The sequence below is a fragment of the Barbus barbus genome (assembly GCF_936440315.1).
Source record: "Barbus barbus genome assembly, chromosome: 27".
Lineage (NCBI taxonomy): Eukaryota > Metazoa > Chordata > Actinopteri > Cypriniformes > Cyprinidae > Barbus > Barbus barbus.
Window position 1 is genome coordinate 10979091 of NC_136755.1, and position 27954 is coordinate 11007044.

The window sequence follows — 27954 nt, forward strand, 5'->3', positions numbered from 1 at the left end:
GGGCGTGTCTTGTTTGACTGTAGGTCAATTAACAACTTTGAGCCCACCCAGTGAACGTGAAGGGCCAGGTTTATCTCCAGTAATAGCTCTGCTGGCATCCTTTTGTCGAAATTAGAAAGGTAAAATGTGTTTATTAAAAAAAGGCAATTTAATAGGTCTATTAGCTAGTTCTGGCCTGATGAATAAATGTTGTGGCTTCCTCACACTGTTCTTTTTCTTTTCTTTTCTTCTTTAAACACAATAGCAATTTGGTACGTTTTTTATTATTATTATTTTTGCGATATTTAAAATTATTTATTATAACAAATTCCAGTAATCATTGTAATAGGCTACGTGTATTACATTTCGTAGTATTTATGTCAACACAGAGACCAGTGTTTATTTTATAACACATTGAGCACGGGGTAAAAAGTATTTAAAAAAATCTAAATTAGCCAGTTGGTTTTTGAGACTTGCCAAATATAAATTGGAAATATAAATTTGTGTTATTTCTAATAAAACGATTATTTCGATTAGTTTATTTTAGTTCATTTATTTATCGTTTAATGATGATTGTAAATGAGTTTTTCAGTTCATAAAACGCTTCATCATGGGCGCGCCAGGTGGGTCCTCGTGCCCGTCTCTCTGTTTACATCTCTACGAGCTGTGCGTCCTGACGTCACTTACGACCCCACCCCACCTCGCGCAGCAGCCTAGTTGATGCAGTGGCAGCTTTGAGCTTATATTTGCAAGATTGAAGTGGGAACACGGGACCGCAAGGATCAGAATAACTCACAACATAAAGAAGCCGCAAAGACAGGATGGAGGAAGCCGATCAAGGTAGCAGAATTGTTTTGAGAACGTGGCATGACGGCTCAGATTAGAAATGCAACAAAACACAACTTTCAGAAGTTAGCTAGCTTGTTTGTTAGCACAGCCAGCTGCTGGAAGAACAACAGCGGTTGTTTAATTTCTTTAATTTTGATGAACATTGGTAATGTGACAGTCAGGCGGAAGAGACATTTGCAGGGATTGTATTCGGGTTAGAGCACTTTTGCACATTATAATTAGTTCGTTATCTTTTAATTTATGGCGTCTGTTACTGTTAAACTTTTGAAAGTACCAAAACCCGACCATAGTCTGGCATGTTTCAGCTGCAAAATATTTTATGTATTTATTTATGTTTTAGTCAATAAGCCTGTCTGTAAATATGTATTTAACTTGCGTGGTTAACCTGCAGCATCGTTGAACCATATGTTAGCATTAAACACCTGCTGCAAATGTGCTGCTACCATAGAAACCTGTCTTTGCATCTTTTCAATTTTTTTAATCGTGCCAGTTCCATTAATTAATGTAAATTTTTAAGACTTTGGATTTTAATATCTTGCAGATAAACCGTCTTTCTAATTCAAGTTATAACGTATCATACAGTTTATGGAATCACAGGTTTGATAGTTTTCTGCCTCATTCTTATCTTTCTAATGGTTAGCATCTCATGTTTCTTATCCCCTTTGTGTGATCTCATTCATATGTAACATTAGAGTTTAAACCCAGAAATGAGAATTTATGTGTTGATTAGCAGGATCGTATGCATGATACCTGCTCAATATAATGTAAGATTTCTGGCAATGTGGTCCGTTCCTTCAGATGTGATCCGGTCAGCTTGGGTTCCTGTACAGCCACTGCATCATTATAGTCACACTGCATAGTTTTCTGGTGTGTGTTATTTTTCAAATGCCTGGTGTTGATGTTATCATTTGGGAGGAAACACATTGGCCTACATTCTATTACTGATTTAGACAAATATTGTTCTTCCACTACCTTCATGTAACGTTTTTTTTATTTATAATATTGTATATATAAAATGTATAGCTGAATATATTTAATACATACAAATACAATATTATTTTTTATGTATTTAATATATCAAGATATTATTGAAAACATTATCCATCCAAGTTTAGTTTCCCCAATTTATTGTTTATAATCCAGTTTTTTTTAATCAGCTCTGAGGCTTACTAATATAAAGGCAAAATACTTATTGCCTGTAAATATAATTCTATAATTTAATTATTAATATTATACACAATAAAATGCATGTATAATATCCACAATATATGTCGTGTGTGGGGTTGCATGGATGCTGGAGCCTTTCCCAGTGTATCAGTCCATACATATACAAATTCTAAAATACAAACCAAAGTGTTTCTCAAATCTAGCTCATACGAGGATGATCACAAGTCTGTTAATTTAGCAAAAAGCAATATGTTCAGCTTTAAAACATAGCTTTTGTTTAACTATATAACAAAGGCCTGGTAGATAAAACCTTTTGGCAGTCGTTTGTGTTTACATCTTGGAGAAATACCATTGACGTCACTGAATGTCACACCGTGCTTGTTTTCGTAGTCCTTTCTGACCTCCTGACCATCCTATCTTCATCCCGGTCATCTCGTCTCCACCCAGCTCCCTGCATCTGAGCAGCCTGTTCTCTCTCATCCCTCCTGGGCTGCAGTGAGTGGATGAGCAGCCTCCCCAGGAGCCAGACCCTTCCTGTCTGAATCTTCTGTTCTCCTCCCCTCATCTCTCTCACGCAGGGCTGCCATCTGCTCATTCCTCTTTTCTGCGTGCTCATGTCTCTCTGCAGCTGGTGCCCACGGGCCATTGAGCGATCTGACAAGCAGACCTGAGATAACGTTTGTTTGTTTAGCCTAGGTATACTGTCTTTATGATATTATTCTGGATCAAGTGGCAAGAACTCGAGTAAATTTATCTGATTTGCAGAGTGATTTAGTTCTGTTGCATCAGTGAGTGAGTCATCAATGAGAGACCTTTCACCCATAAGTAAAAGGGATGGGTGTAGCCTCATCAAACCTGTGGTTTAGGACATCTGCTCTAACAGTGTGATATTCAGTGTATTGTTGCCTTAGCAGTCATCAGTTGCTCATGTTTGCTCAGGTAGATGTGCACGCTGTTCTCTTTTTGCTGTCATGGCAACATAGGGAAATAAAAATGTCGAAAGACTAACAGAGCTACAGGGAGTAATGAGGAAGCTGCAATCAAATCCTCTATAGCCATTGATGAATTTGTTTTCTGTTGTGGATGTGAACATTGCACATTTTGCTTGAATCAGTTTGGTGGACTATTCAGCAATTCAAGGTTGAAAGTTTACATGACTGCCAAAAGCTTGCAGAGAATTGTTTTGATCTCACTGGTGGAAAATTCCTGTCCTGGTGTTTGTTGGTGCGCTGTAATGTTTAAACTCCAGTCTGCATGTCATGCTGTTAATTCTCCATCTATTTGATGTCAGTTCACTGAAAACATCAGAGCTAAAAGTTGAATGTTAGATTTGTGATGGCTCTGGTCATTTCATGTGAAGTTGAAGTAGCACAGGAAACTTTGTTTTTCCAGTTTAATTTTAAAGATAGTTCAGAACTTGAGATATGTTCTCTTTATCTACATACTTGTCATTATTTTCTCTGTCTTGTTCTGTGCTTGCTGGCGGTTTGCGCACATTTAATAATATCATTCAGTCATCCATTAAATTGATCAATATTGACCTGTTACATTTGATGTATTATTGTCGCAAAACAAATCTATGTGAAATAAATGCCGTGCTTTTGAATTTTCTATTCATCAAAGAATGCTGAAAAAAGATCACTGTTTCAACATAAAATATATAAAGAAATGGATTGGAGATCTATTACATTGATGATAATAATAGGGAATGGATTGGAGAAATGTTGCTGAAAATTTAGCCTTGCCGTCACAGGAATAATTTACTTTTTTAAATATATTTAAGTGGAAAAGAGTTATTTTAAATTGTAAAAATAATAAAAATATTACTTTTTACTATATTTTTGATCAAATAAATTAGTATTTTTTTTTTTTTTTTAAAGTCATTAAAAAAATCTTACTGACCTCCAAAAGTGTAGTTTACTGTGAATTAAAGGACTACTTCAACTACAAATGAAAATTGTCATCACTTACTAACCCTCACATTGTCCCACACCTGACTTTTTCTCTTCTGTCAAACTCACAAAAAGAAAAAAAAAATATGTCCTGGATGCTCTTTTCCATAATAGGGACTAGTGCTGTTGACTGTTTATCTTTATTCTTTAGAAATAAGAAAGCACCTATCAATATGCCTTGTACTCTATATTACCAAGTCCTTTGAAGCCTTGATATGGTAGCTTTGTTGGAGAAACAGACTAAATAGACAGAAATAAACCCACGTTTGTGATTGTTCCTCACACAAGGCTAATGTGAAGCTTTAGTAATGTTTATGGAACAGTATGTTTATGATACTTGGCATATGAATGTGCCTTTTTGGAGCTTGACAGCACCTAGTCACTTTCACTGTATGGAAAATAGCACCAAGAACTCCTTTTGTGTTCAATGTAGAAAAGTAAACCTGAATGTTGACTCTTTAAGACCACTGAACCAATGCATTATTTCAGTTAACTCTAAAATTTGTTGTTGTGGTTGTAATATTAAAAAATATATTCTTTAGTGGAATAAGACACATTTCAGTGATAGACTGTTATCTGATTGTGCAAGATCTTCCAGAAGCATCTGTGTGAGTCTCACAGGTCCCTGTAATCACGTTTCACTCAGTGTTTCATTGTAGCAGTATAGCCGCTTTTCTTACCATTTCTAAAAGATGGTTTAGATTTTTAAATCAGCAAGTTAAGTTATCATAAAACAGAAGAAGAACAGGTTTGCTGTAATTTCAGATGTGCCTTATTTATTGTATTTTTCATAGAGTTGAGAGTTTTGGCCGAGTAAAGGTGTGGACTAACATTGCACTGAGGGGAGAAACTTAAGGCCTCTCCGTGACCCTTCAAAATGAGCCTCTTCTTGGCAATGTGACCAACAGACCATTTTGAACAGCCAGCCTTAAGATTGTATATTTGCAGTAGTGTTGATAAAAGATAAATGCCCTTCACACACAATATCAGTTACGTCTTCCACTAAAATCTCCTTGCATTGTCTACCACTCTATGCTGGGCAGTTACATTTCCTCCATTATATGTCTATCCAGGCCGCTGGAGACGCACTCTGTCCCATGATTCTCATTTCGTCTCAATCACGAGATGCAATGCACTTGGAATAACCCAGTAATTGATTAGACACTCTGGTTTATTAGGTGCTTCAAATGTCCTCTTTGTTTCTTTACTTGGGTGTTTATGTTCTTGAGCTCTGAGTTTAAATGCAAGTCATACAAGATCCAGTTCACAAGGATTCCTGATGTTGAAGAGGCACAAGGCCATTGAAAGGCTTGTCAGACTCTATAGGAGGTCATGGGATTCCATGTCCATCCTATTATTGGCATTGAGAAGCTCATGGGGCCATCTGAATGTTATTGGGCCAAAGGCAGAAGTTACCACGTAACTGGTAAATGTGTTGTTTAACAAAGAATTGAGTTAAAACAAATGTCTGATTATTGCATATTTCCTCTTTTAAACAATACTTCTCATCCGTTGGTTTAAATGGGAAGTTGGGCATCTTCCTTTATAGAATCTCTCTGTTCTATTTCTGCAGTTTGCTATATTTTTTTTACAGACAGACCCTCCTAACATGGAGGTTTACTGTGGGAGTGAGTCACATGATGTGAAACTCTCCCACAATGCAGTGCTCATGATAAAAAGGCTTTGTCTGAACTTGGCAACAGGTGCTGAAGTGTTAATGAAAATTCATTGTATTGGTTTTGTGTGAAAATGATTTGGGATGCAAAGGAACATAAATTACTTTTCGCTGATGGCTGCTGATTGCATTCAAGTCTTTATTTGAACATCTGCATGCTTTTGTTGTGCAATCTAGTCTGGATGGAAGCCAACAAGGACTTTGGAGAAAGACAAATATCCGGGTACTAACCTGCGCGGAGGCGTCAAGGTTCTGCCATCCTAGACGTGTGAGATGAATGTAGTCAGAGTGTTAATTGAGACACGCACGCACGCTTGTGTTTGTCACATGGGCTCTTGTACGCCCATGTGAATACAGCTGAATAGAGTCTCTGTGACTCTCTCATTTTAACCTGATTCTTTGTATCCTTGGTTGTTCTCGCTGATCTCTACTGGAAACAGCAGACCCGTCCCACGTAAGACAGCTACTGTAGTCAGGCAGGGATGTGTAATTCCAGCTCCTCAGGGACAAAGGGTGTGTCATACATGGCATGCGTGTATTTTAAAACCTGAGGAGATGAAGTAGGAATGAGTAAGGATGTTCTTTTGTCTGGTATTTCCGCACCGCTAGTGGCACCAAATGGAATTCCAATAGATATTGTTGGTAGTATATTGCATTGATTTGAGCACGCTTTTTAGTTGACCATTATGTCTCATGATTTTTTTCAGTTGTTTTAATAGCATCTTGATTTAAACTTGATACTAGATTTGGTCCCGCCCCAGAGTGGAAGTGGATATCATTGGTTGAGCCAGTGTTGCTGTGTCAAGCTGCTCAAGCAAACAGAGTCATGTCAAAAGAGTTTACACTCTTTGTAGACGTGAGCTGATAGTGAAATTCTGGCCGATACCAATAAATTTTTACAACAACTATGAACATTTGTACATAGCATATTTGTATCCTTGAGGTTAACAAATACTGAAACTAGTTTTTGTATGTTTCAATAAACTCAATAAATTTTGCATGGCCATTTCCAGTTAAGGATAATACTGGAGGGTATGGCAACGTTTTGAATGGTGCCACGTTTTCCATTTTCATGTAACTGGTTATGATGGAGTGCCTGACAGGGATCATTTAAACAAACATCCACAATTTAATGTCAAATATGAAAAAATAAACAATAATATAAAATATTAATTATAATAACAACAAAAATATTTTACTATAATAATAATAATAATAATAATAAAATATTTTTTATCATTTTAGTCACCATGAAATTTTGTTGAAATTGATGATTCTTATTATTGGAAGATTGCAATGTATATTTTAAATAAATTACCCATGCACATGATTTTTTATTTATTATTTTTTTTAACGTGCTCTTGTAATCTTTAATAAAAAAAAAACATTAATGTCCCCTCCCCCTCACAACGACATCTCTGACGTGTTTACCGGTGCGAGGGGCGGAACACTAATTTTCAACCTGTTTCTAACATGTGATCTATCAAATGACATATTAGTCATAGCAAATGACAACGAGCCAACAGTCCGGCGTTCCAAACATTTTCTGAGGGACAAAACCAAGTCTGTCTGTCTTTTCTCTTTTGAAAAACCATTTCACTTGTGTATTGACCTTACTCTCCAGCGAAACAAACACGTCACCATCTGTAGAATATTGTCTTTGAACTTCTGTTTGTGCGCTAGCTCTTTATATTTCTATGGCATCGCAGGCTAAGAGTAACTTAGCTGGTAAAGTGGATTTATGTATTGTAGAGTTAACAAAAGTTAAAAAAAAAAAAGTTTAAAGCAAATGTCTTAACAAATGTCAGTAGACCAGTAAGATTTTAATACGAGCGGTTCATTGATTAATTCGTGAGATCACTGTGGAAATACAACCGGAAAACAGAAGACAACAAACGCAGTGCTAAAAAGGGGCGGGGCTACATAAGGTCATAAATATGTCATAATAAGGGGGAAAATGGCTACCAATTTTAGTTCATGCTGATTTAAAATAAAATGTGTGTGTTTTGTTTTGTGTAGATGAACTGCAATGCAGATTTTGCCATATGGTTGCTCAGATGACTATAGAGTTCAATGTCTCTGATTCATCTGATCTCTATACATAAGCAATTATTTTTTTTTTTTAAATGCATTAATTCATGATCCTCCACCATTTAACAGGACCTATAAATTGTGCAATATATTGGAGCAGGGATGTAAAATCTTACAGTATAATGGTACTGAAGACCCCTGAGTGTGTGTTGGCCTTTATCATCACTTCTGAATGTCTTGCGCTTGGCTGAATCCATTTCAGTCTGCAATGGTTTGTGCAGCCGGTGTGTATCTGAAGCGCTGTGGAGGCCCTTTGTAATGGATTAATTTGTAATCTAGGCCACCGCAGATTACAGCCTCCTTTCGCAGGCTTTCCCCAGTGACATGTGACCAGGGGACAAATGGATCTTCATTTCCCATGGATGATCAAATGGACGGAGGGCTGAGCATGAGTTAGTCCAGCACAGAAACGGCTGAAGATGATTGCTTTTTTCAGCCATTGAGAACAGTGAAAATGCGGCACTCTTACAGGATTGTCAACAATCCCTATACAAGGACCGCTGAGATTACAGCTGGGAGTGTCGGCTCGCGACGGAAATAGAATGCTCTGGAGAGGTAATTTATTAACGTGCTGCTGTCGTTGTCTCAGGCAGGACATCATGTGATCCCTGCTTGCACTGCAGAATCTGCAACACACACGTATACTTGCAACCGTAGCTAGAAGATGGGACAATCGGCACAGTGATATCCTAACAGGCTCATGGGCAGCATGGAGGAACCTGTAGAGGAGTACAAGTCTCCGTTCAACTTTGAGCAGGGAGTGAACACCAGCTACCTCTACCTGTCACCCGAAGAGAGCTTCACTCCCCCTGGTTCACCGGTACTGCCACTCAGAGGTATCTGTGTTTGTTCAGGTGCTCAGTGGGTGTGTGTGTGTGTGTGTGTGTGTTTAGGTGTGGACTGGTGTTTGTCACAGTATAACAGCGAGAGACAGAGAATGTTATGGAAAGTACGGGAGATAGAGTCCTGCAGGGGCCTCAAATTTAGGCCCTAGCCCGGCCCTAGCCGGAGATGCTCAGGCCCTAGCCCGGCCCACGTCCGACAGTTTATCAGAATTACCGGCCCGAGTCCAACCCGAGCCCGTGTTTTTTTCCCCTCTTCTCCTAAAACAGCTACAGAGTTTATAAATGAAGCATTGAACATTTGTTGAATATAACTTCTGATCAAATTAGACTTTTTTTTGGTAAATTTTATATATTGTATAAAAATATACAAAAACACTATTATACAATAATTGTACAATTAGTAAATAGTTAAGTTCTTTACAAACTATTCTGGCATGACAGTACACAAATAAACCACAACATTAACACTGATATTATAACATTCAACAGATGCATGTGTGTGAGAATGTGAGCATGTGTATGAATGACAGCGTGTAAACTCCACTTCTACTAAACAACACATTTAACATTTTGTTTTTACAAATTATACACTTACAGTTTGTTTCATAGTCCATGAATACAGATCATGCATCACTGTCAATTTTCATGATCTCTTTAGCATAATTGATGTAGTCATGAAGAAGCCCCATCAGATCCTAAAAGATCACCTCTTTTACAACATCCATTTTTTCCAACATCCTCCTTTAAAACCACTGTTGCATCAGTTTAGGGGAAATGTCATTCTCCTCTTTGACCAGCATTCATCCCAGTCACCGCCTGTTCTTCATCAGTGGTCTAAAAAGAGAAAAACATTTGAAAAAAGAAAACATTTAATTATTAAACTATCCATTTTCAGATAGAAGTGCATCCACATCAGTAAGGATAGGTAAATAGTCTGTTTTATAATTTCATCTGCTTTGTGTGGTTGTTTAAAGTCTGTCTACCACAGCGCTCTAGAATGCTATAATGGCAGCACTAGTGTGAGGGCATGTAATATTGTTTAAATAAATATAATGTTTTCAGAAAGCTACTTCTTTACTGAAACATTAAAACAGACATGACATTCACATACCTCACAATCTTCCATGTACGTGAGCTGCTCTTTAAAGGGTTAGTTCACCAAAAAATGAAAATGGCCATAATTTACTCTTCCCCCATGTTGTTCCAGACCCATACAAACTCTGCTAATTTTTGGAACACAAATATTTTATATTCTCTTAATTTTTGTCCTCCATTGCAAGTCTGGGAGACCAATATTTTCTTCTGAACAGACACATTCGCTATCATATAATTTAAGGTTTATTCATATATAAATATTGGAATGGATTACTTCAACAATAACTGTGTTTATGAAGCTTGAAAATACAGGTTATCTAGACTCTCAATGGATTAACAAAAAATTATAAAAGAAAATTAAAAATATATTCATTTGTGTTCTAAAGACAGACAAAAGTCTTATAGGTTTGGAATGACATGAGGGCAAGTAAATTACTTTTTGTGTGAACTGTTCCTTTAAGAAAGCAAGACAAAGAATGATGACTCCAAATCAGACAACTCCAAAGTTGGTTTGAGTTCTGCCATGAAAAAACAGACATCAATGGTTTGCATACAATATGAACACGTAATCACACTGTTGTTTCATCAAAATGTGAAGTAAACAGGCAAGAGACAACAGAAACATTTATTTTCTAAATATAACTTGCATTTAATCTCAAAAGAATGATGCTCTCCAGTCTCTGGCTTTCAACATCTACAAACAAACAAACATTATTTTACCCTTGGTAAAAAAAAAAATGATAACATGGGATTATGAAGTTTACTTGCCTTATCTTTCCCTCTCTTCTGAAGAAGCTGAGAATATCGCGTCCTCACACGAGCAGGCCTCGGTGTCCTTAACTGTCGACGCGGGCATTAACACACAAGCTCAACAAGTCTGAAATATTACATGCAAAACATTACTTTTAACAATTATCACTTCATCAGCCTCAAAATAATTAAGATGGTCTTTATTACATAACGTTGTTTCCTTAAATTAAACTAATGTAGTTAAACTGAATGTAGTTTCCTAAAGTTAATGAACATGTAAATGTGTTGATAACTGTCTATTAACACCTCAAAAGGTGCAGGTAATGTAAAATCTTATGTAAATATGACATAAGACACTCACGGACGTTATATTTAAAGTACCTCTTCCCTTCAGTAAAAAAGGCCGTTAAGACCTCCGTTTCTGAGGCGAAAACCGCGTCCGTGTATTTTTCAATATAAGCTCTTTTCGGACTATTTCCGCCTTTCATGAAACCTCAAAATACTCCCGGACACAAACTATGAATTATGACTTTACATTTTTAATCTTTACTTACCATAACGTCTTTTAGTCGCTTCTCGCTTCTTTCAGGCGGAGAAAATGGTAGCTTCTCGCGCTGATGTCGTCCGATGTTGACGTGACGTGCATGCTCTCTTTCACGTCCGCGTCCCCAACCCAGCGCCGCTGGGTTATGATCAAGACTAATTTTCAACCCAAAATTGGGTTAAAACAAACAACCCAACGTCCTACCCAGCGGCCTCAACCCAGCGTTTGGGTTGGAAAAATAACCCAGCGTTTTTTAGAGTGTATGTTTGATCAATTTAGCCTTCTCATATCATCACGACTTGCCTAAAATAAAATCTATAGATATACTAAAACAGTTCAAGCATATAACAATGTTTAAACGTTAAACCTGCGCTATAATAATAATGTGCGCTAGCCTATACGCTTATGCAGAGAGTGGAAGCTAAAGCGCACTCTGCAGGACATGGAGGCACCAGCCCAAACACTTGGATTGTTTTCAGTGGAAACAAATTAAAATAGCCTACGCCGTAATTTATTTTATTTATTTATTTATTGATAAAGGTAAGAGTACATCATTCGGACCTGTAAAGGGTCTACTTGTATTTGTGCGCACTCACAATACCAACAAAAGGTAGTTCTTTTATAAAACAAAGAAAACAAACGTGATGTGCTTTCTGCCGTCTTGAACAGGAGCGCTTCACAAAAATGAACCGAAACTGAGCGAATACATGCCTCACAGACATGATAAATATATCTATAGAAAGCTTTAAATTATCACTTAACGAAATAAAAAATTTAAAACAAAAACTGTTTTATTATAATCTTAATCATAATCAATAAAGATGCATTTCTCTCTAAAGGTGCATCTAATGAGGAGACGGCGAGTCAGGATCAGCAACTTCATCCTTGCGACACAGACTCCGAAAACATTAGTGTATTAGTAAATAATTCAAATATCTCCTTATTGTTTCCCGCAGACACATTCATGGTTATGTTTGCTGGGGTTTTGCAGCAAGCTTTAGTCTATTGCATGCATTTGAACGCAGAACTATTCCGCTGCGCTGAAGTCACTTGCGCTCTCTGCTGCTGCGGGACACTAAACACCATCGAGCTGATCTCAGTCGCGGCACGATCTCGTGTTGTTTCCACCAGCGCGGCAATTTTTTTTCATCACTAATCGATGGGTCTACAATATAAAAATAAGGATAAACCCAAAACAGGCCCGAGGCCGGCCCGCGTCTGAACTATGACGTGGAAATTGGCCCTAAGCCCGGCCCTAGAGGTGTAAAAAAGTCGGGGCCCGTCGGGCCCGGGCAGAAATGCAGGGTTCTAATGGGAGAGCCCTCTTCCTGTCAAGTTCTGATGTTTTAAAGAAGCTCATCTGTCAGGAACAGATGCAGTTCAAGTGGGCCGCAAGGTTGCAGAATAACACCAGGCTAATGCAGACTCAGAAAGTGCCATCTCTACTAACCATTCACTGTATTATCATTCATTTGTAATATTTCTTTATTATTTACATTTTCCCCCTGAGGTCAACTTAGTAGTTTTTTGTCAGTTTTTAAATTTTTCATGCAATTTCTCTGCCAGTCTGAAAGATCGGACTGAAATAATCAGGGACCTTGTTAAAAATAACATCTAGCTTCGCATTTCTAACATTGGGATCCTGCACAAGGATATGCAGAGCAGTAGGTGCTACACCACCAGTGTAGTAATAGTCAAAACAAAAATAGCATGCACAATTAAATATACAGTAATCACCCGATACAGATAAAAAAATAAATAAAAATAATAATAATAATAACTCCAGTACTGACTGATAACCAGCTTGTTATTGTTATATTGTGTATGTTTTCATATTACATCAAACCCTTTTTATCAAAAGCCTTTAACAAACATTGAATTAACAGGACAACAGGATTTGTCTAAACTGGCAGGTACTGAAACTCTTAACCATTCTGTACAGTAAAACTGTATCTATAAATTATTCAATGGCCAACAGTGTTACTATAATGCACTTAAGATGTTAATCACTAAATGGAAGAGCAGTGAGCTTGGCTAACAAATTATAAATGTGTTTACACAAGGCCCTCAATCTCATTATGCAGACAGAGAGAGAGGTCATTGATCAATCCTGTGTGCCGTCATGGCACATCAGGGTTGGAAATATTTCTTTTATATGGTGATTCGTGAGATGGCAGCCATTCGTAATCTTATTGTCTTATTGTGTCATATTGTCATGTGTGGAGAAATTGATTCAACTAGAGGACAGCTGTGGATGTTGAAATGGGAATTGTTACATTAAAGCTGTGATGAAATCAGGGAAGTCTGAACAAATCTTAAGCGCTTTCATCACACCTTAGCTGTTTGAAAGAATTTAATGCATTTCTTTTTAATGTCCACACTCCACAGTGATTTTTTTTCTTTTTTTCTTTCTTGGTGATCTAGTTTTTCCCACCACTTCAAGTCTTCATACTTGCATTAAAAATGACTCAAAGTGAGGAGAGCGAAATAAAGTATCATGTTTACATCTGCCATTTGTTTTAATATTGTGTTATCCAAAGCAGTTAAATTAACTATTTTTAAATGTGGCTTAAGCATGATATTATTATTATTATTATTATTATTAAGTATCTTTAAATAATAATTACGGTATTAATGTACTGTTTTTAACGTTGATGTTAATTTGAAAAAAAAAACTTAAGCCAGTGTGTCAGATGATTTAATAAAAGCTATTTCTAACATTGAAAAACAGATTCCAAAATATAAAATAAATTATGATCTTGCATTAAAAGGTGTGTGTAATAAGTGGAGCACTGCCTCTGGATTATGCACAGAAATATATTGGAGGAATGAGGCACTTTCTTTCTAACCCACAGTGTAGAAAAATGTTGTGCATTGAACCTGTTTGTTAATACTGTTAAGTAACTTCAGGCACTGGTTGTAGTCATAATTTCCATGCAAGTGATGTCGTATGGATCTTCCTGTTAACCACTCAACTGTTTCAAATGGACTGTTGAACTTGGGTGTCACTGTCAATATTCATTTCCCATTAAGAATGTACGTGACCCACTAGTGTCTGTCCCCTCGTGTGTAACCTGTAGTACTGGCACAGTCAGCAGATGTATCAAAGAAATGTGTTTTGATGGGCAGAAAATGTTGTTTGAAACTAGACATTGTGAAAGAGAACATAGAAGGTGGGAAATCACTTTAATTGTATTCAAACTGCATCTAATTTAAGAACATTCATCCCTTTACCAAAGCAGAACTTACTAAACTCATGTTGTTCATATTAGAAATGTAAACTCATTCAAAATAAGAAAGTAATCAGTTAATGTAATCTGTGTTCAGTGCACATTTATCATTGTATTAGAGGTAGTGTAACAATATATGGGCACGTATGCTATCCTACTCATTTTAAGTGGCAAAAGTCTTGTCAAATGCCAAAGACACTAAAAAAAATATTTTGTTAGGAATTTGTTGTCAAACAAGCTATAAATGATCCTCTCTTCTGTTCCTAATTACCTTTGTGGTAAGTTAAAGTGGGAGGCAAACCTACCAGTTTTTCCAGAAATACCAAGCAAGCTGCTTACAAATGAGTTGCACACCCTCCTCATGTGATGCAACTTTTATGTTTCTTCCTGAAACATGTTTTAAAACTCCCAGTTGCAAGCTAAGACCTGAACCTCTTATTTGACCTCTGCTGAATGTAGGCATAAAATTAGGTCCATAAAATTGACATGAGCAGGAGTTCTTTTTCCCAGCTACCACAGAAAAGGCTGGTTTTGTCAAAGCTCTGGAATCTGTGTTTAACAAAGTGAATGGTCTTATCAGGTTATCCTGTTAATCCAATAATTATGAGATGCGCTATAACACTGATTTTACTGAATAAGAACAAGTACATCAGCTGATAGCATTACAGTATAATATACAGTGCAGTGCCATTCATTCAGGGCTGTCATACTGTTGTCAAGTTAATTGACAGTGTTGAATTTTTGGCCTTTCCTTCTAGTTATCAGCCCACTGAATGGTGACATCCAGGAGTTTTATTATTTATGTTGTATTTCCATAGTATGGTCTGTCAGTGGAGGCATCAAAGTACATCTTCCAGACTTGCGTGAGCCCTTGGGTGGGTGTCCATCATGTGACAAGCACCTTATAAAGTTTTAAAGCTCTTTGACGCATGACTTCTCTCTGACCTCCTCCTCTTCCTTCATGTTTCTCCTTTTCTCTCCTGCTCCTGGCCTGACGTCTGACTCTACATGATCTCTAAATCAGAACTTGAGTCCTTCTCACCACTGAGCTAACAGCACTTACGTTCAGAATGACAGTTCAACTTAATATGAACTAAAACTAGCTTGATGCTAAAGTTTATATCACAAAAGATCAATGGAGTTTGTTTCCAGAACTTTTAACAGGCATCACTAGAAGAAAGCCCATTTCTGTCTCAGAATAAAAAAATAAAAGGGAAATTGCGACCTTTTATACAACTTTTTACTTGTGATCCTAAATTGTAATTGTGATTTCTGGTAAACAAAACTTTTGTCTTTTAAATGTAATTTTATATCTCTCCATGTCATTTTTATTTCTCGTAATTGCGACTTTTACACACAATTGTATGTTTACATCTCACTCTGTGATCTTGTTTCATGGAATTGTAATTTGATATAGTGTTATTTTATTGCTTGTAAACTTGTATAACGTTTTTATTAAAATTGTTGCTGTCACTTTCTGGTAATTGCAACTTTTTTCTTGTAATTGTTATTTTAAATCTCGCAGTGTTACTTGATTTCTCCTAATTCTCAAATGGCCCATTTGTTTACATGGAGAGGGTGGGTAATTTGACCTATACTGCAGCCAACCACCAGGGGGCAATCGAAATGTTTTGGGTTCACCTTTTAGGACGCGTGCAGCACACTTGGTTCAAGCCTTCAACCTTTTTTAAGGCTAGCTATTTTATCAGCATCCTAACTCACCTTAAAATGTTTTACAGTGCATGTTTGTGTTTTTTGTTTTTCTTTGTAGAGCCCAAGAGTCCAGACTTCATCCCAGATGCAGTGAATGCAGTGCCCTGCACGGCCCTATCTGAGGAAGAGCAAGCAGAGCTCTGCAGTGAACTAGCAAAGGTCTGCATATTTAAGTCTTGTTAAATTTCAGATTCCAGCCAAAAATGCTTCATTCAATGGATGAGATTGTCTCAAGAGCAAATGTGGTTTATTCTCAAGGCTGAACTCATTTGAGAGGGAGCAGGCGCAAATCCCGGCAGCGGCAGGTTGCAGCACCACTTCCTGTGGCATCCCCAGATGTTCATGACAGCTGCCACGGTTTTTCTCACTGTTTTTGCTTTTTGCTCTGTAAAAACTACACTGTTCTCAGTTGCGTGCGGTGTTTTTTTTTTTTTAAATGACGATGCAAAGTTCCCACAATTGTATTACGGTATTATTATAAATTTTTATGTAACCGCTATCAAAGTTCGTGCCTGGAGTCATGATAGTTTGTCGACATTTCTGCTGTAAACTACAGTTTTATTTTTAAATAAAAGATTTGATGAGGCATATTATATTCAAGCAAGCAGATGCGACCAGAATATGAACCCAATAAGCTAAATTGCATAAGTATTTTCCCATAAAGAACATACACACAGATAAGGAGTGCCCAGCTGCCGCTAGCCAATACTGTATATACGCACAAACACGCGCGCACACACAAACATTAATTTTTTTATGCATTTAATGTAACACTTTAGTTATTAACTAAAGTGTGTATATATATATATTACATTACACAATCAGTGGCGCCTGCAGGTGTACGGCTGTACGCACTGTGCATACCATGAGCGCTCAGACTGACCTGAGATTTGCCCCCCACCCCTAGAAATTCCCTCTACTGTCCCTTGTCTATCATGGCCTCCTAATAATCCCCATACACTTGATTGGCTCTATCTCTCTCTCCTCTCCACCTGTAGCTGGTGTGTGGTGAGCGCACTGGCGCCGTTGTCCTGTGGCTGCCGTCGCATCATCCAAGTGGATGCTGCACACTGGTGGTGGTTGAGGAGAGACCCCCCCACATGATTGTAAAGCGCTTTGGGTGTACAGCAATACACAATAAAGCGCAATATAAATGCATCATTCATTCATTCAAATTCTTATGAGTAAAATATCTTTGAAGTATATTCCGATTCATATTCACAATTTTGAGCACTTCAGGGTGATTATGAACATGAAATTATCCAGCCATGGCTTCCTGTTTCACAGAAATATAAATAGGAGGGAAAACAAAGTTTTCCTTTAATCATCCATTACAATGAGAAAAACCAAAGAATATATTTCTGATGTGCAGCATAAGATAATTGAGCTTCACAAATTAGTGAAGTGGCTTTAAGAAAAGAGCTAGAGCAGTGAAAATTCCCGTTTCCACCATCAGGGCAATAATTAAGAATTTCCAATCAACATAAAATGTTACGAAACTGCCTGGAAGAGGACGTGTGTCTATATCATCCTAATGCACGGTGAGGAGGAGAGTTTGAGTGGCTAAAGACTCTCCAAGGACCACAGCTGGAGAATTGCAGAAAATAGTTGTCTCGGGGTCAGACAACCTTAAAAAAAAAAAAAAGTCAAACAGCCCCTACATCACCATTTGTTTGGGAGGGTTTCAAGAAAAATTATCCTAGCTCATCCAAAAACAATCTCCAGCATATTCAGTTATCAGACACGACTGGAACTTCAAATGGGACTGGCTTCTATGGTCAGATGAAACTAAAAAATCAGCTGGAGGAATGAAGGAATGGTCTCTGATCTCTTGTCAGGTGTTCTCTAACCTCATCAGCCATTATAGGAGAAAATTTAGAGCTGTTAAACTGGCAAATGGAGGTTTCAAAAAGTATTGAATAAAAGGGTGCCATTAATTGTGGCCAATGTGTATTAGAGAAAAACATTTATTTCATAATGATATTTCCCCCCATTTTAAATTCTTATTTTCCAATGAAATTTTTAAAATAAAAGATCAAAAGATTCAAAACAATGCAGATTAATTTTCACAGCCTTCTTTGGTCATATTTACCAAGGGTGCTGACATTTTTGGCCATGACTGTATACACAGTGCCCTCTAAAAGTATTGGAACAGTAAAGACAAAATTTCTCTGTTGGCTGTGGAGTCAAGACGCAAATATGATTAAAAGATAAATATGAGACAAAACTACAGAATGTCTTTTAGAGTTCATCCCACTCATTGATGTGAGCATAAGTATTGGGACAGTTGAACATAAGGCAGATATAAAAGATTAAAAGCTATTATTTAGTTGCAGATCGCTTGTGCACGATCACAACAGTGAGTCTGTGACCCATAGACATCACCAGACTCTTGGTCTCATCCTTTGAAATACTTTTCTCAGCCTTTAATGCAGCCAATTCCAATTGTTGCTTGTTTTGGGGAGTTTCTGCCTTTACTCTCCTCTTCAGCTGGTGAAATTCATGTTCAATCGGATTTAAATCTGGAGATTGACTTGGGCAATCTAAGACTTTCAATTTCTTTGCCCTTATAAATTCCTTGACTGAACCAGCATTGTGTTTTGGGTCCTTGTCCTGATGCAATATGAAGCACTTCCCAATGAATCTGGTGGCATTTTCTTGAATATTGGTAGGCAAGATGGTTTTGTACCCTTCCAAATTAATTCTGCTACTGTCATCATACATTAAGTCATCAGTAAAGTTGAGAGGGCCTGTTCCAGAGACAGCCATGCATGCCCATGCCACGACACCACCTCCACCATGCTTTACAGATGAGGCTGTATGCTTGGGATCATTGCAGTTCCCTTTTTTTTTTCTCCACATTTTTGCTTTCCCATCACTTTCCCCATTAGGCCACGACGGGTAGTCGTGGCCTAATGGTTAGAGAGTCGGACTCGTAATCCAAAGGTTGCGGGTTCGAGTCTCGGGCCGACAGGGATTGTAGGTGGGGGAGTGAATGTCCAGCGCTCTCTCAACCCTCAATACCACGACTGAGGTGCCCTTGAGCAAGGCACCGAACCCCCAACTGCTCCCCGGGCGCCGCAGCATAAATAGCTGCCCACTGCTCCGGGTGTGTGTTCACGGTATGTGTGTGTTCACGGTGTGTGTGTGTGTGCATGTTGGATGGGTTAAATGCAGAGCACGAATTCCGAGTATGGGTCACCATACTTGGCAGTATGCCACTTCACTTCACTTAGATAAAGGTTCATCTTTGTCTCATCGGTCCATAAACACACTTCCCAAACTCTTCTGGCTCACCTTTGTGCTTTTTTGCAAACTCTAATCTTGCCTTTCTATTTTTGGTGCTGGTCAGAGGTTTGCATCTTGCTGTGTAGCATCTGTAATTCTGTGTCAAAGTCTCCTGAGGACAGTAGATTGTCAGAGCATCACCCCAGCTTTCTGGAAGTTGGTGACTTTACAGACGTGTGTTTTAGGATTCATTTTCACAGCTTTTATGATTTGTCTGTAATCAACTACTGTTGTTTTCTCAGCCGATCAGATCGTTGTTGGTTGCTGGTGTCGCTGGTGGTTTCCAAACTCTTGATTTCTCCATGCCCTTTGTTTTTGCTAGAGCTCTAACTGACTTCCTCCTTTTCTTTTAGCATCCAGATTGCTTGCTTTTCTCTCAAAGTCAGCTCCCTCGTCTTCATCCTAGTTTGTATGTGTCATCATCGAATGCAAGATTCAGAATGCAGAAGTAATGGATATAACTGATACGACACATTCCCTGCTTTTAATATCTGAAGAATGAATGCAACAGGACACAGCTGATCACTTAGAAAGACCTGTGAGGCAACTGTTCCAATACTTATGCTCACATCAGATAGAGGGATGAAACTCTAAAAGTGCTGAACTTCTTAGCTGGTAAAACATCTGTGTTGAATCACCCAATAATAAAATGTGACTTCTGTAGTTTTGTCTCATATTCATCTTTTAATCATATTTGTAAATGTCTTGACTCCACAGCCAACAGAGCAATTTTGTCTTTACTGTTCCAATACTTTTGGAGGGCACTGTATGTATACACTCATACACGAAGCCGGAGGGTACAGAAAGTGCAAGACGGACTCATATAGAAGTAATAACTTACAATTTACCAGGAAATCCCTAATATGGACAAAAGCGTCCAGTTATCACTGTGTTATCTGAAAAAAAGAAAAAAAACTTTTGGAAACGTGAAGACACACGATTGCGACAATATATGGTTTATTTGTGCTTTTTTCAATCATCTACAGGTAATAAAGTATATGAACAATTCAGTGCTACTTGACATATCATTCTGCCTTATATGTGATAAAGATAAAAAAAAAAGTGTTTGTAGTACATTAACAAATCATTTATTGGTTATTATCCAACAGTGTATCTGATTACTAAGCCAATTAAAAGAAAGAAATGAGAAAAAAATAGTTTCCTATATTCCTATATATAGAGTGTGTATATGTATGTATATATATTATATCATATGTGCGTATATACTGTCTAAACAGCTAAGCACTCATGTATATGTTCTTTATGGGATTGGGTTCATATTCTGGTTGCATCTGCTTGCTGGTATATAATATGCTTCATCAAATGTTTTATTTAAAAATAAAATTGTAGTTTACAGCAGAAATGGCAAAAAACGATCGTGACTCCTGGCACAAACTCTGGCAGCTGATACATAAAAATGTAAAATAATAGTAATAACAATAATGAAAAATAACACACCTGTGGGAACTTTGCCTTAATATTTTAAAACACCATCGCTCGCCACTGAGAACAGCATAGTTTTTACCGAGCAAACAGCAGAAATGGCGAGAAATACCGAACTCTGGCAGCTGCCACGAACTCTGGAATCAGCAAGTGGCTCTGCGACCTGCCGCTGCAGACTCATTTTGCAATGCCTTTTCTTTACTATTTCAAAATGCTGTATCTTCTAACTGGACCTTATGTATAAACCCATCAGTGAATTTTTTTGTTTTTTTTAATGAGTTTCACCACACTTAACCATATTTTCCATGTCAGGTGAATTCTTCTATCCTGTTTCCCTACAGGTGGAAGATGAGATCCAGACTCTTTCTCAGGTCCTGGCGGCCAAGGAGAAGCAGGTGGTTGACATCAAGCGGAAATTGGGCATCACTCCACTCAACGAGTTCAAACAGAACCTGAGCAAAGGCTGGCATGAAGTCACCACCTCCACTGCGTACGTGTCCTCACTCACCTCAGGCATCTGTGTGCCATCCGCCACCTCTCGTACTGCTGCAGAGAAGCGGCTCCATCTGTCAATGCTTCTGCTGTGCAATTCACACTTGCCGTTTGGTTGAATTGCATTAAAGACGTGCAGTTGTGAATATGCTTGATTTTACTAGCTCACTCCAGCTGTTAGAATTACATGATCTTGCGTTTTACGGTTATGTTGTATACATTTTCTGTACATATCTGTTCCCCATCTGTGCTGGACAGGTATAAGAAGACCTCAGAGACCCTGTCCCAAGTAGGTCAGAAGGCGACGACAGCGTTCACCAGCGTGGGCTCAGCCATTAGCAGAAAGCTAGAGGACGTGAGGTGAGATGGGAAATTGAACACCTTGTCCAACTTATCATCCTTTGATCAAACTATCCTTTGTACCCTTTTGACCTAGTAACACATCAATGAATACTCACTAATACCTATTAATACTGTCTGTTCCAAACCACTATGGTTACATTCACACAGAGGCAGATTTATTCAACCTTTATTTTACCAGGAATATAAAATCTTTTTTAGATTTAAAATCTATTTTTACCAGAGTGTCTTTACCAAGGTGACACAAAATAAGACACAATTTAACATCACATTCAACTCAAGCAGTAGCTGTAATTATTGGCCATAACATTTGTAATCAGGTAAACCAGATTTCATATTTAAAATAATAGTAAATTCATTCAGTGAATACATTTGTGACTTTTTTTGGTGTTCAAAATAGGGCTTTGTTATATGGAGTGGCTATGAAAATGGGTGAAGATTGCATTTAATAACCAAAGTTACAATTTGGAAGAGTCTCAACTGCATTATCATTGCAGAATTTGGAAGCTGTGTGGTCAGATTTGAGCCAAAACTCCAAATAAATGTTGGGTGGAGATTTTCATCTGAAAGGATGAGTTGCAGGAATTTCCAAAATTCCAAAGTGGTTAGAATACAAAACTAAACACCTAAAGGGATAGTTTACCAAAATAATTACACTTTTGTCATTATTTACTCGCTTTCATGTGATTCCAAACCAATATGACTTTGATTCACAATTGAAGATATTTTAAGGAAACCTGATTTCTGTCCCTCCATTGAAAGTCCATTCCACCTAGACATTTATGCTTTAAAAAGTTCATAAAGACATTGTAAATGTAATCCATATGAATCAAACTATTTAATCCAAGTTTTCAGAAGAGATACAATCACTGGCACCATTAAACCTTGAAGCTCAGATGTGCTTGCTTGAGTTGTCAGAGAAGCATTGGATTAAGCCACTTGAATTATATGGAATACTTGAATCTCTAACTTTTTTGGATATAAATTAAGGTTTTATTAAAAATATCTTCATTTGTGTTCCAAAGATGAAGATCTTACTGGTTTGGAACCTGAGGGTGAATAGATGTTGACTTTAAAGACACAACTGAACATTTTGATATTTGCCATTTATTCTATGTTCATTATTTGACGGTGATACACAATAGTCAGTCTGTAGGACATTTTGAGAGTCAAATGCATTCGTCAATACCAAACACAGACTGTGTGAATGTAGCCATGTGTGATCCCCACTTACACATACACGTGCCTTTAGCATAACACTACTGGACAAAATGGCAAAGGACTGAATTGTACTCCCACGCACAATGGAATTACCAAAATTGAGATAGAATAAAACCATTAACCACAGACACCCACATCATACTCTGAAGTCTAAGGAACTGACATTTGCTCAATTTCACCATCTTACGACACTCTTGCTGCAACGCTGGCAACATTGTTAACTGTTTTCCCTAATGACACCTCTGCCATTTACAGATTACAGTCATTTTCCAATTCTTTTGGGTAAGACTGTTTACAGTGGCTTCAAACAAAAGCCAGTTATTTTGGCTGCTACACCTCTCAGTAGTGTGATGAATGGTTTTATAGTGTGGCATGTACTTAGTGGAAAAAATGGGAGACTAGCACTACCTCTGTTTCAATGCATGCATACCTTTTCTTCTTAAAGCTCTGCTTTAGTGCGTGAATGTACACGTTGAATGGGTATTTGCAATTCAGTTTTTGTTTAAAATAGGTCACCTAAAAACAAAAATTGTCGTCATTTACTCCAAACTTATGTGCCTGTTTTTCTTCAGTTTTTTTTGTCCATACAATAAGAGTCAGTGGAGTCCAAAATGACATTGGATCTCATTGACGTTAATTGCATGGACAAAAAAATGCAAATAATCTTATTTTGTGATTATTAGAAGAACAGTCATACAAGGTTTGGCGTAAATGATAACAACGTTAATATTTGGGTGTACTATACCTGTAACTTAAAAGCATTGTACTTTTGTCATTTTGAGTCCATAAGATAATTTCCCATCAGTCTTATGCTAAGTTTTCTGATTTTCCTCCTGCTTTCGGTCTAAAAAGCAGCATCATCTCTTATTATTTCTCAGCATTCTTTATAGTTTATGTGCTTGTGTCCCACACAAATCTATCGATCTTCTGGCTGTTGCTCTGCTGAACATATCATCCCCTCTGACAGTGATGCAGTCATGCTTAAACCCTGTTTATTCCCTGCTAATTCTCTCACACACCCTATTCATCCAAACTGGGCGTCCCAGTTGTGGTGTGAATCCGTGTCAGTGATACCGGTAATAAAGTCTTAAACCCCTGATGGATTAAAGCCTTATACTCTTACTCAATTTCATACAGCATGAAGGGCTGAGGTGTTTTTTCATGCTGATTATGAACTCATAGACGTGTGTAGGTGCATGGCTTTTTCTCCTCTTCTAATGCGCCTGATACTCACGGCTTTGGCTAACTCCGGTCTGCTCTTCTTTACTGCTGACGGATAGTATACGCTCCATACAGCATTCAGCTAGCATGCCGGTGATGAGGTAAGAATTAGTTCTGATAGACCCACATAAGCCTCTATATTTTACAGGAATACGTGATTTTGATTAGTCAGTTGTGGCATTCTGTGGGCAAATATTGTTGTATAATGACTGATGCTAGTTTTGTGTCTCTCGTTTCACTCTGGTCTCTTTTTTTTTTTTCTTTCATATTTTAAAATAAATACATCTTTAAAAGTTCTTCCAAAAATGAAAATTCTGTCATTTAAGTTCTCACAACCCATTAGACCTTTGTTCATCTTCGGAACACAAATTAAGATATTTTGATGAAATCCGAGAGCTCTCTGCATAGACAGCAACACAACTGACACATTCAAGGCCCAGAAAGGTAGTAAGGACATGGTTAAAATAGTTAGTTAAAAAGTTTATGAAGCTATGAGAATACTTTTTGTGTGCTAAGAAACCACAAACGTATTCTTGTGACTTCATAAAATTACGGTTGACCCCTTATGTCACATGGACAATTTTAATGATGTCTTTACTACTTTTCTGGGCCTTGAATGTTTCAGTTGTGTTGCTGTCTATGGAGGATCAGTAAGCTTATCAAAAATATCTTAATTTGTGTTATGAAGATGAACGAACGTCTTACAGGTTTGAAAAAACCCGAGGGTGAGTAATTAATGACAGAATTTTATTTTTTGTGTGAACTATCCCTTTATTGTTGATTTATTCAATAAGAGATTAATGTCTACAGTTCATTGTATCATCATTATACAATCATTGTTGCTAAGCTAACTATTTAATAAGCATTTTAAAGAAAACAAAACAAGAAATATTTCTCTTCAGTAATGATTAAAATATATTTATAATCGGCATTTGCTAGCTCATTAGGTTTTGGAGCACAGCTATAGCAGATGAATTAACAAATCATTTGATATATACTGACACCCTTTTTTTGCACCATATCGATTTTGAAGTGTGAAGATTCAGTCTGTTTTACATCACGTCTCTTGCAGAAACACACCCACCTTCAAGTCATTTGAGGAGAAAGTGGAAACCTTAAAGGTAAAGCAACACTGATTATATAAACACTGTGCATGTGAGTTGAAAATGCTAGAAACCTAATTTCTGACTTTACAGACCACGATGACGCCATCGACAGGCGATACTGAAGAGGTTTCAGAATCCACACCAGACGGAGAACCATTGGCTGAACAGCCAGAGGGAACATGTCCACCAGATCAAAAAACACACTGAGGATCCACCCTCAAAAGTTCCCCTCTTCTTTCTCCTCCTGTCCCCCTTCTTCCACTCCACAGCTGTACTTCTACTTAGTCACAGTGAGCTTTGTTCTGTGGCCATATTTTTCCACTGGAGTCTGGGTCATCTCCAGACAGGACGTGGTAGTCCTACACTGGAACAGATGTGTCAGAATGTGAGATGCATGTTCACTCAGAGCAATTTATTACTCATTCCACTGCAGCATTGACCTCTGACCCCCAACTTCAGATTTACCTACATGAGAGGCTCTGGCTGTCACTTAAAAGGCCCTAAATGTTTCTTTTTACACTTTTAAAGAAAATATCCTGAAGTCTTTATGTATAGTTTAAATATGTAATTGAATTTTACTTTTTGTTTCTATATATTCTCTGTAACACATCCCGCTACTTAAAATTGCCAACCAAATTGTTCTGTGTATATAGTTCCTTTTTCCATTTTTTAAACAAATGCCAAAAACTCAGAACATGAGTTCTGTCTCTAAGTGTATACGTTAAACTAAAAGATTGTTGCATAGAAAGTATATTGAGTGTATTATTAGCATTAATATCAAATATGATCAAACAGTAGTGATTTTACACTATTACACTTTTTCTATATTTTGGATTCTTGATTTAGCTTTAGAGAGTTTGTAGACTTGAGTGTACGTGCTTTGTGACTAAATTTCTTAGTAGCGTTAGTATAGACGCACCACTGAGATCCCAGTGCCTTCTGTTGCTAAAACTGGGGAGGTTTAATCTCACTTTAAAGTTGTTTCTGATGGCTTTGTAAGTGTTGACCACTGCTGTATTTTTTTTTTACCCAGAAAACAGGACAAACTATGAGTCTCCTAGACTATGACACTTCTTCCCTGTTGTTTGAAACTCTCAACACAGCTAAAAAGCAGTGTTAATGTTGAACATTTAGCCTTAGATCCAATGCAACTCAGTAAGATTTACAAGCACTAATTCTAGTACTGTTTGTGTAGTTCATGGAGCTGCTTACACTGTAGTACCTGCTGTTGTGGCATAATTAAAAAAGTATATTTTTTATTGATATTGTTAGCATAGTGTCGATAAAATCTAATAACATTTATGATAGGATAGGGTAGAGGTCGCTAAAGGCTTTGGAGCGCAGGGGCGATGGTACTTAACTGGCAGATGTGTTCACATATGGTAATATTTCATTATTGCTTCATAACTTGTGTGCATTTCCTTTTTGTGTTTTGCTTTGATTTATACAGAGATAAGAAAATGTTTAATGCTTGCTGCTGCAAAAAAATATTTAATATAAAGACGTTTAAGTTCAACATGTCTGATCAGCTGCTCTAGATCTAGTGTTGATATCTAAAATATATAATACTATGGAATATTGTTAGGAGGTATCCGTTTAAAACAAAGTTTTATGTGTGTTGGGACATAATACATGGTGGGTGGAAATCTCCAGTGGGTCCAAAATTGTTTTAATTTATCCCCCTTCTGCCTCACTCCAATCATACTGTAGCTCAGGTGTTTGTTTCTTCTTTCTTCATCTTTTTAATATGAATGTTGCTTTATACTGAATGTATTTAGAGGGCTTTTGTCTTGGGTTACTAGTGTAGTAGTTGAATCTGCTGTTATGTTCATTTATAATTAGCATCCTGAAAGACTAAAACTACTTTGAGCAAAACATACATACATTTGTTCCTTTGTATGTCTGATGCCTAATAAAGCACATTACATACGGTCTTTGTCCAGCAGTTATTAGTTTAAATGTTGCAGGAAGTCAATGCAGCTGTATAACCGCAACACAACACTAGATGGCACCCTAATGTTTACTTTCTCAAGGTGACTTTTGCACGTCACTATAATTGTTTAATGTTGGAGGAAAAATGGTTTAATGTAACAATTTTTTAGGGCTGTCAGTATTTATTAAATTATTATTTACTGTATGGAAATGAGTCGTATAGATAATTACAAATTGAGAAAACCCCCTAAATGAACAAAATTAAGACATTACATTAAAAGATATGACGACAGTGTGTAAAGCGGCTCTGGAAACGGTATGTTTGTTATTTTCAAGCCAATTTCTGGTCCTCAGGAATGTATTCAATTATGTTCGCACAGGACGTGTCCATGTAGTCTTAACGTGCTAAATTTAGCATTTATACAGTATGTGGGGGTTAAATTCTTAATAAACGTACGGACAAATAATAACTAAAAAATCTATTAGTGTCTCGCGCAAACCGTTTCCCAGTCATTTCCAAACAGTTATATTCATACATAATATCCTAAAGGCTATTTTAATTAGTCTTTGACTTAGAGAGAAAAAAAGTCTACCATACGGTCTGCAAACACTCCAAAACTTGAAAGAATTGTGCTTTTCTTCTCCGTGTAACTAAACACAGTATGACCCAAGGCTAATTGGCTCTTAACAATTCAGTCTGCAACCTATTATAATCAAACCCAGTTCCTGAAATATCACATTACGCCATTTTATAATTAGATTAATAAATACACACCAGCAGACATTGTATAGTAAACAGCTGCCGAAAAAAAATCGTCTTTATTTTTCCATGACCATATGAACACAGGCACCTTGGAAAGGTCCTTTACACCAAAGAAAACAACAACAGCGGCACCGACGAGCACCAGAACATTGTCACCGTAGCACAATTACATATTTACACACAGCTCAGAGTAAAAACTAGTACAGCCAGCAAGTGAGATAGATAATAATAATAACAG

At 37.4% G+C, this 27954-nt stretch overlaps 1 protein-coding gene across 4 annotated transcripts; it reads left to right on the forward strand.

Annotated features, from left to right (window-relative positions):
• Window positions 1-672: 672 nt before the first annotated feature.
• On the forward strand, window positions 673-26955 carry LOC306846882 (tumor protein D52-like). 4 transcript variants are annotated; one of them, XM_079380567.1, is made up of 8 exons: window positions 673-819; window positions 15949-16049; window positions 20963-21111; window positions 21372-21473; window positions 22950-22976; window positions 23975-24016; window positions 24988-25036; window positions 25112-26955. In XM_079380567.1, the coding sequence occupies exons 1-8, from the start codon at window positions 801-803 to the stop codon at window positions 25226-25228; spliced, it is 606 nt and encodes a 201-aa protein (XP_079236693.1). In that variant the 5' UTR covers window positions 673-800; the 3' UTR covers window positions 25229-26955. The 4 variants fall into 4 exon arrangements, with proteins under 4 accessions (XP_079236693.1, XP_079236694.1, XP_079236691.1 ...); XM_079380565.1 differs by lacking the exon at window positions 673-819 and adding an exon at window positions 8042-8549; XM_079380568.1 differs by lacking the exon at window positions 22950-22976.
• Window positions 26956-27954: the final 999 nt, after the last annotated feature.

Coding starts and splice junctions, on each gene's coding strand:
- LOC306846882 (XM_079380565.1), top strand. CDS start 8,414: ATGGGCAGCATGGAGGAACCTGTAGAGGAGTACAAGTCTCCGTTCAAC. Junction 8,550..15,948: donor ACCGGTACTGCCACTCAGAG/GTATCTGTGTTT, acceptor TTTTCTTTGTAG/AGCCCAAGAGTCCAGACTTC. Junction 25,037..25,111: donor AGAAAGTGGAAACCTTAAAG/GTAAAGCAACAC, acceptor CTGACTTTACAG/ACCACGATGACGCCATCGAC.